The sequence below is a fragment of the Penaeus chinensis genome, chromosome 24, assembly GCF_019202785.1.
Source record: "Penaeus chinensis breed Huanghai No. 1 chromosome 24, ASM1920278v2, whole genome shotgun sequence".
Taxonomy (NCBI): domain Eukaryota; kingdom Metazoa; phylum Arthropoda; class Malacostraca; order Decapoda; family Penaeidae; genus Penaeus; species Penaeus chinensis.
In genome coordinates, this window is record NC_061842.1 from 13,369,107 (window position 1) to 13,379,106 (window position 10,000).

A 10,000-nucleotide genomic window follows, 5' to 3' on the forward strand; every position below is an offset into this window, starting at 1 on the left:
TATCAAGTTAACATGATACAACATGATTGTGTTTAATTATATTCCTACTTATTCTAAAACATTTGGAAAGGCGTTACTTAATATAAATTAGTCTATCCTAAAATATCGTATTTTCTCGTTTTCTGTTAAATCTTCTCTTCGTTGATTTGGGTAACTGATCTAAAATATTTCTTTCCGCTCTGTATTTACATTATTCCTACAAAGATTTTTGACAATATTTAGTAACTCTCGGCCCTTTGGAAGTACAAAGAAAACGTTAGTTGTAATGCGGCGAGACTTAAACATTTTATGACCTATGCAGACAATCCTATTGCATTAGTCAACTCTCTTCGAATGTGTTCAAAGGCGAGTTGCATGGACGACTCCTTCAGTAAATGCAAAATGCAGTTCAAGAATCAGCAGTCAGCGGTGGTTTACGAACAATGACATACTGTAAATCAGGGGCGTTACTTCACCTTTTTCTTATGGGGGGAGGGGGTGCAAAACAAGCGAACAAATTTAGAAATTTTGGCTTGTTTAGGGGCTTTGCAAGCTATATAAACTCACACCTAGAACTTGAGGGGGGCAAACAGGGTCCCGGGGGGAACTGACATCCACAACCCCCCCCCCCCCTCTGCCAAAGTTGACACTGAACACACGAACACACACACACACACTCACTCACTCACTCACTCTTATACACACACACACACACACTCTTATACACACACACACACACTTTTATATACAAACACACACACACACACACTTTTATATACAAACACACACACACACACACTCTTATACACACACACACACTCTTATACACACACACACACACACACTTTTATATACAAACACACACACACACACACACACACACACACTCTTACACACACACACACACACACACTCTCTTATACACACACACACACACACACTTTTATATACAAACACACACACACACACACACACTCTTACACACACACACACACACACACTCTTATACACACACACTCTTATACACACACACTCTTATACACACACACTCTTATACACACACACTCTTATACACACACACTCTTATACACACACACTTATAAACACACACACTTATACACACACACTTATACACACACACACACTTTTATATACAAACACACACACACACACTCTTACACACACACACACACACTCTTATACACACACACTCTTATTCACACACACTCTTATACACACACACACTTACACACACACACACTTATACACACACACACACTTATACACACACACACTTATACACACACACACTTATACACACACACACACTTATACACACACACACACACACACACTCATACACACACACACACACTCATACACACACACTCATACACACACTTATACACACTTATACACATACACACACACACACACACACACATATATATATATATATATATATATATATATATATACATATACACAGACCCCCTGGACTCTCCGCACGGTATTTGTCACGAACTATATTCTTTTCATGTGTCAGTGTGTGTAGTTTTTTTTCTGCTGTTAATGGCAGTGTCATTGGTGCCGTCACTATGTAAATGAATACCAAAGTATTCTATTTTGCACAGTTTTCCTATTATCATCTTGCAAAGGAAATGTCATGGACACACACATACGTACACGTACACGTACACGTACACGTACACACACGTACACGTACACACACGTACACGTACACACACGTACACACACGTACACTTACACGTACACTTACACGCACACTTACACGCACACGTACGCATACACGTACGCATACACGTACGCATACACGTACGCATACACGTACGCATACACGTACGCATACACGTACGCATACACGTACGCATACACGTACGCATACACGTACGCATACACGTACGCATACACGTACGCATACATACATACAAAAGGTCGAAATAAAAACACCAATAGCAGGCGGAAGCTTCTATGTTTAGGTACACAGCACAGCACCAACCGCAGTCACGCGAGGTTAGTCGCTTCTCTTTACTCCAAGAACAATATAGACAAGGTTACAGATGCTTACGATGCGTATTTTCTTCCATATTTTGTCTTTTACTCTGGCTACATGACGTTGACAGCACTAAAGGTTGCGGGGACCGGGGGTTTAGGTGGACATAGGTGGACATAGGTGGACATCTCTAGGGGTCGAACTGGCAACCAAACTCCATGGGCACAGTTCACGTTAGGCCTCCGTTTTCTTTGCTTCCCTTGCCTTGTGGGGAGAACTGAGGAAAATGGGAAACGGGAAGGGGCGAAGACTTGTATGAAGGGAAGGCGCAACGGGGGACGAGTGAAGATGACTAGCCAGGGGAAAAGGGAGGCTGGAAAGAGGCAGGGGAACTAGGGAATGTCAAGCCAGTATTATAAATACATTTGTGAAAATAAATAGATCTGGATCCAAACTAAACAACACCGTTCATGTTGAGCTAAAATAATTGGTATTGAGTATATCAATCTTACAGACTACAGACTACAAAGTGTAGAAAAATATGAGTGGAAGTGTTGACAAGCGCACCAACCGCGGAAACAGATGTTTTTCTTCTGCAAAATTATCAAACAAGTTGTAATAATCTTGGAATACGAACAACTTTTGAGGTAATGGAGGCCATTTTCGACGATGCCGGCTGAATGAGGTGGTTTCTCTCTGGAAAACTACCGGTTCGCCTAACTCCGGTATAACAATATATAATCTTGATAAAGAAATAAAATATCGTTTTTTTTTCTTCTTAGAAAGGTATGACAGTTATCTCCTTTTGACAGTGACAGAGTCTGCTGAAGCTATTCCTCTAAAAGTAAATACTGTACTTCACTGTGACCTAAAATGTCATATATAAATGAACACTCGGCAATATCTATATACAGTTTAGCTATTCGTGATAGCTTTTGTACATCGTATTAACCATAACAGTTGCCTAACATGGCGAACGTAGTAGCCCTTCATTGTGGCTTAACACGCCTTAAAGCTTAATATCTCTAACAACATTTTATTTGACTATTTACTTACAAACATTTCCTTTGGGGATTCCAAGGAACTAACAATATCTCCTTAAAGCTGGGAACAAAAAACAAAAAAAACAAACAAAAAAAGAATCTTGGAGCTCACCAGCATTGAAACGGAGCTCATTCAAGGCTCACTGAGTTTTGGTTTTCGTGCGTAGCTTTGATTTCGAGACACAGCTGGGGAGCGGCTGTGAACTGTCGACTCAATATCTAGATAGTCTTCAGTAGAGGATATAAAAAGAAATCAGGAAAAGAGGCGTTTAGAATAATTCAGGGAAGCAGACATTGTGTGAAAGAGCTATAGATTTATAGTCATAGTTTTTTTTTTCCTCTACTGAAATATACAAGTCTCAAAAATAGTTGTCAGAATCGGTAAACTCGGGGGGAAAATCACTCCGGGACACTGAGTCGCTGTGGCAACGAGATCTCAATTTCCAGACCAGAAAAAATACCCAGACAAAGCGTCTATGTCACATGAAAAGCCCAACAGTTCCTGCTCTTAAATTCTAAAATGTGCGAACGCGTGGATCACATGAACCACTTTTTTTGTGCTAAATTTATCACTGATCAAGTCTATATGCTCTTCAGCACACACTTCTTTTTAAACTGTACTCTTTGTTTTGAAAATTCGAGCGCAAACACCTTAGACAAAACTCCCTAGAAACAGTGCGTTGCTGTCCAGTGAAATTCGTTGTCTCCTTCTCTGCCTCAGACAGCCTCGGGTATTCCTTCGCCGTATCGAGTATCCGAGAGGGTCGTCGGGTGGGGCTGGGGAGGTCATAGCTGCGTCTCCATGTCGCAGTGCCACGGGCGCCCAGAGGGGTCCAGTCGCGGGGCGCAAGGGGAGGGCAGGGCGAGGGCCATGCGGGGAGAGGAGGGGCAGGGGAGAGGGCACGGTAGGGGGAAGGGAAGGGGAAGGGGGAGGGTTAGATGTGGGGTGGAAGAGGAAGAAAAGTGTCATAGCTGCGTCTCTAGGTCGTAGTGGCACGAGTGCCTGGGGAGTGCCAGACGCGGGGTAGAGGGGATGTCCCGCTCTGTGTGTGAGCGTCGCAGCGGAGAGGGGGACATTGTGCCCAGGAGGGGAGCTGACACCCGCAACGCGTCGTCGTAGGTGGGCGGGGCCTCTGTGGGCGTGGTGCGGCGACGCCCCTGGAAAGGGTCGAGAGGCGTGACAGGGACGAGGGGCGAGGGGTGGTACAGGACGTAGCCGTTGTGCAGGGACGTCCGCGATGCCGCTGCCTCTATGGACGACGGCGCCAGCTCCGAGCCGACGCTGGCGGAGGACGGCGCCGCCGGGAGGCTCCCTCCGTTCTGGATGTTGCCGTTGGCGTCGACGGCAGGCGTGAGCGACGCGGGTCCGCCGATGTCCATGAGGAGCGCCTCGCTGTAGGAGGGAACCACGGTACAGTTGTTGGCGATGGTCACCTCCAGGTCGTGGCTGTCAGTCGCCGCCGACCCGCGGGACGCGCGGCCGCCGCTTACAGGCGTCGTGTAGTTTACCCCGAAGAGCTTGGTCACCTGCGGGCGGAATTATCAGCAATCAGTCTACAGGCTTTTCTTTATAATCTTACCTTGGGACAGAATCGACTACATGAGTTACTTCGTAGAGAATCGCATCCACTGACACCTCTTGCTAATATTCTCTCTCTCTCAAGCATTAACATATACCCCGCAGAAGTATGTGTGCTGATATTGGCCATGTACTTACACATCAGTTATTTTTTTTAAGACAAGAAACATGAATGATCTTACACTCTAATAATAGCAATCATGTATCATACACCGCACACGCACACAAACAAAAAATGTTCCTCCCTCCCCTTCTTCTCGTGCTCCCTTCCCTTCCCTGGGAGCGAACATATTAACCAAGAGTGCACTGCCCTTCTCCCCATCCCTCCCCTTCCCATCTCCCCTCCCTTCCCTCCCCATCATTCCCCTACCTTCCCTCCCCATCCCCCCCCTCTTTTCCCTCCTGATCTCCCTCTTCCTTCCCTCCACCTCACCCCCCTCCTTTTCCCCATCATCCCACCTCCCTCCCTCCCTCCCCCCACACACACACTCCCTCCCCTCCCCTCACCTGGTAGTGCACATACGCCGTGTTGTACTCGACGATCAGCCTCAGCGGCCACGACAGGAGCAGCAGCGACGCCACCCAGAACACGGAGTGGCGCGTGTACCAAGGAAGCCGCTTCGTGTCCCTTCGCGCGATCACGAACTCGCGGAAGTTCACGTTGGTCAGGTCGAGGCCCTCGCGCATCTCCATGTAGTCGTCGCGCCGCTCGTTCTCCTGGGGAAGGAAGGCGGGGTTCGTGTGAAGTTCTTTTTTCTTTCTTTCTTTCTTTTATATTTTTTTCTTTTTCTTTTTTCTTTCTTTCTTTTTCTTTCTTTTTTTCTTTTTTCTTTTTCTTTGTTTTCTTTTTTTTTTCTTTCTTTTTTCTTTCTTTCTTTTTTTCTTTCTTTTTCTTTTCTTTTTTTATGATTATCTGGCTATGTTTCTGTCTATCTGTATGGCGTGTCTATCTATTAATCTATCTGCCTATCAATCAATTCATTTCTCTGTCGATTTATCTGTAAAATCTATCAATCTATCTACCAATTTATCTATTCATTTATCTCTTTATGTATTTATCTGTCTATCACTTTATCTATTTATCTATCAATCAGTAAATCTGTTTACATATCTATTCATCTATCTTCCAGTGTATCTGTATCTGTCCACCTATCTATCTATCTGTGTAAAAAAAATACTTATACTTATATTTTAAACTGATTTCACTGAATCATCTGAGTAAAATAACAAAATTTCAAGATGTTTACCGCACCTTGAAAACACAAACAAACAAACAAACAAATAAAAAAATATATACACACACCTTTCAAAAATACAATGAGTCTTGATCAGGTTTTCAGAAGAAGAAAGAAGAAAGAAGAAAGAAGAAAAAAGAAAAAAGAAAAAAGAAGAAGAAAAAAAAGAAAAAAGAAAAGAAAAAAGAAAAAAGAAAAAAGAAAAAAGAAAAAAGAAACAAGAAACAAGAAACAAGAAACAAGACAGAAGAAGAAAATTAAAGACAAATAAATACCTGGAAGAAGCGAGATCTTTGTTCCTCAAACTCATTAGCTGTTTCTAAATTGGCAAACGCAAATCCTTTCGAAAATCTGGAAAGAAAAAAAAATATATATATTACAAGAATGAGTGTAAATCTGGACGAGAGAAAGATTTAAAAAGAAAATATGCCTGATTAGCTATCACACAATGCATATTCAGACTATTTTTGATTTTTCAAAAATGTAGAATAAGAAACGTGATAATGATCATCATAATAATAGTAATATTAACAAGAATGATGATGATGATAATGATTATGATGATTATTTTTTTGTTTGTTTTACTTCCCCAAAAGTAATATAATAAAGTTGACGATGATGATAATCGTATTAATAATATTAATAATAATAATGATGATGATGACGATAACGATGACGATGACGATGATGATGATGATTGTTTGCTTCCCTAAAAGTAAATGAAAAAAAATACATTTACAAAATAATAATAATAATATTAATTAGAATGATGATGATAATAATAATAATAATGATAATAACAATAACAGTGATAATAACCATAATAACAATAACAATAATAATAATAATAATAATAATAATGATAATAACAATAACAATAATAATAATAATAATAATAATAATAATAATAATAATAATAATAATAATAATAATAATAATAATAATAATAATAATAATAATAATAATAATAATGATGATGATGACGATAACGATGACGATGACGATGATGATGATGATTGTTTGCTTCCCTAAAAGTAAATGAAAAAAAATACATTTACAAAATAATAATAATAATGATGATGATGACGATAACGATGACGATGACGATGATGATGATGATTGTTTGCTTCCCTAAAAGTAAATGAAAAAAAATACATTTACAAAATAATAATAATAATGATGATGATGACGATAACGATGACGATGACGATGATGATGATGATTGTTTGCTTCCCTAAAAGTAAATGAAAAAAAATACATTTACAAAATAATAATAATAATAATGATAATAACAATAACAATAATAATAATAATAATAATAATAATAATGATAATAACAATAACAATAATAATAATGATAATAACAATAACAGTGATAATAACCATAATAACAATAACAGTGATAATAACCATAATAACAATAACAGTGATAATAACCATAATAACAATAACAATAATAATAATAATAATAATAATAATAATAATAATAATAATAATAATAATAATAATAATGATAATAACAATAACAGTGATAATAACCATAATAACAATAACAATAATAATAATAATAATAATAATAATAATAATAATAATAATAATAATAATAATAATAATAATAATAATAATAATAATAATAATGATGATGATGACGATAACGATGACGATGACGATGATGATGATGATTGTTTGCTTCCCTAAAAGTAAATGAAAAAAAATACATTTACAAAATAATAATAGTAATATTAACAAGAATGATGATGATGATAATAATAATAATAATAATAATGATGATGATGACGATAACGATGACGATGACGATGATGATGATGATTGTTTGCTTCCCTAAAAGTAAATGAAAAAAAATACATTTACAAAATAATAATAATAATAATAATGATGATGATGACGATAACGATGACGATGACGATGATGATGATGATTGTTTGCTTCCCTAAAAGTAAATGAAAAAAAATACATTTACAAAATAATAATAATAATGATGATGATGACGATAACGATGACGATGACGATGATGATGATGATTGTTTGCTTCCCTAAAAGTAAATGAAAAAAAATACATTTACAAAATAATAATAATAATGATGATGATGACGATAACGATGACGATGACGATGATGATGATGATTGTTTGCTTCCCTAAAAGTAAATGAAAAAAAATACATTTACAAAATAATAATAATAATGATGATGATGACGATAACGATGACGATGACGATGATGATGATGATTGTTTGCTTCCCTAAAAGTAAATGAAAAAAAATACATTTACAAAATAATAATAGTAATATTAACAAGAATGATGATGATGATAATAATAATAATAATGATGATGATGACGATAACGATGACGATGACGATGATGATGATGATTGTTTGCTTCCCTAAAAGTAAATGAAAAAAAATACATTTACAAAATAATAATAATAATAATAATAATAATAATAATAATGATGATGATGACGATAACGATGACGATGACGATGATGATGATGATTGTTTGCTTCCCTAAAAGTAAATGAAAAAAAATACATTTACAAAATAATAATAATAATAATAATAATAATGATGATGATGACGATAACGATGACGATGACGATGATGATGATGATTGTTTGCTTCCCTAAAAGTAAATGAAAAAAAATACATTTACAAAATAATAATAGTAATATTAACAAGAATGATGATGATGATAATAATAATAATAATGATGATGATGACGATAACGATGACGATGACGATGATGATGATGATTGTTTGCTTCCCTAAAAGTAAATGAAAAAAAATACATTTACAAAATAATAATAATAATGATGATGATGACGATAACGATGACGATGACGATGATGATGATGATTGTTTGCTTCCCTAAAAGTAAATGAAAAAAAATACATTTACAAAATAATAATAGTAATATTAACAAGAATGATGATGATGATAATAATAATAATAATAATAATAATAATAATAATAATAATGATGATGATAATAATAATAATAATAATAATAATAATAATGATGATGATGACGATAACGATGACGATGACGATGATGATGATGATTGTTTGCTTCCCTAAAAGTAAATGAAAAAAAATACATTTACAAAATAATAATAATAATGATAATAACAATAACAATAATAATAATGATGATGATGACGATAACGATGACGATGACGATGATGATGATGATTGTTTGCTTCCCTAAAAGTAAATGAAAAAAAATACATTTACAAAATAATAATAATAATAATAATGATAATAACAATAACAATAATAATAATAATAATAATAATAATAATAATAATAATAATAATAATAATAATAATAATAATAATAATCTTATTTTTTACTATCTTCCCCCTCTATTCCTCCCCTTTTAACCCATTATTTCTCCTTTCCTCCTATCACTTCCCCCTTTCCCCTTTTTCCATTTTTATTCTTTTCGCTTCCCTCTTCCCCTCACCCCTTCCCTTCCTCCCCTTAAAATACGTTACTCACCTGTGTACTCGTATAAGCGTCCCCATTACGGTACCGAGTTACGTGTCTGGATCTTCGTACGTAGTGGTAACACATGGCCTTCCACCATATAACGGGCTGGGCAGTCCTCATGGCCTCAATCATTGCTAAAACGTGGGCGGCGGGCGTGGTGTGGGTTATCTGTGGGTGGAAATTACGTTAAGATGGAGAAAAGAGTTTTGGAGGGACGATGTACGTTAGCAGGATCTTTATGTGGCGTTTTTAGAAATGATACAGAAGTGTGGTTTGAAGTATCATTAAATGTAGACCCTTCCGTAGCGACTCTGCGTGAGTAGAATTTGTACCCTGCCATAAACGTTAGATGTTATCACATCCATTTTACAGAGGATAATGGCCTAATACACACAAACCTATTTCACACCCTCGTCATCCACACATACTCTTCCATACAACCGCCCACGTCTCTTTCCACCTCGCACCTATCCTCCACTCTCCTGTCATCCACCCAATCCTCCACATTCACAACCTACAACATCGCATCCAAGTGGACACCCACCACTAAAACTCTTGTCAAACGTGCCTCGAAATCCGTCTAAAAAAACGAAAAAATGTGACCTTTCTTTGTTTAGGTTTCGAAGCGTCGTTCACTACAC

The 10,000-nt window shown here is 37.0% G+C and overlaps 2 protein-coding genes across 2 annotated transcripts in view; both read right to left on the reverse strand.

The window, feature by feature from the left end:
• Window positions 1-1,953: 1,953 nt before the first annotated feature.
• Window positions 1,954-6,211, reverse strand: LOC125038182 (transmembrane protein 151B-like). Its single transcript, XM_047631560.1, has 3 exons — window positions 6,126-6,211; window positions 5,123-5,332; window positions 1,954-4,563 (listed from the first exon to the last, which is right to left on the reverse strand). Exons 2-3 carry the CDS (start codon window positions 5,306-5,308, stop codon window positions 4,003-4,005), a joined length of 747 nt encoding a protein of 248 aa, XP_047487516.1. The 5' UTR covers window positions 5,309-5,332; window positions 6,126-6,211; the 3' UTR covers window positions 1,954-4,002.
• Window positions 6,212-6,284: 73 nt separating this feature from the next.
• LOC125037862 (transmembrane protein 151B-like) overlaps window positions 6,285-10,000 on the reverse strand; it is an 18,778-nt gene continuing 15,062 nt past the window's right edge. The window contains exons 4-5 of the mRNA XM_047631104.1: window positions 9,369-9,527; window positions 6,285-6,311 (exon numbers count right to left, since the gene is read on the reverse strand). Of these exons, the coding sequence (XP_047487060.1) occupies window positions 6,285-6,311; window positions 9,369-9,527 (186 nt within the window). The remainder of the gene's footprint in view (window positions 6,312-9,368; window positions 9,528-10,000) is intronic.

Bases quoted from the DNA above. Each gene is read 5' to 3' on its own strand.
- LOC125038182 (XM_047631560.1), bottom strand. From the start codon at position 5,308: ATGGAGATGCGCGAGGGCCTCGACCTGACCAACGTGAACTTCCGCGAG. The intron at 4,564-5,122 runs GTGAGGGGAGGG...TTCCGCCCGCAG, and splicing joins CGGCGTATGTGCACTACCAG to GTGACCAAGCTCTTCGGGGT.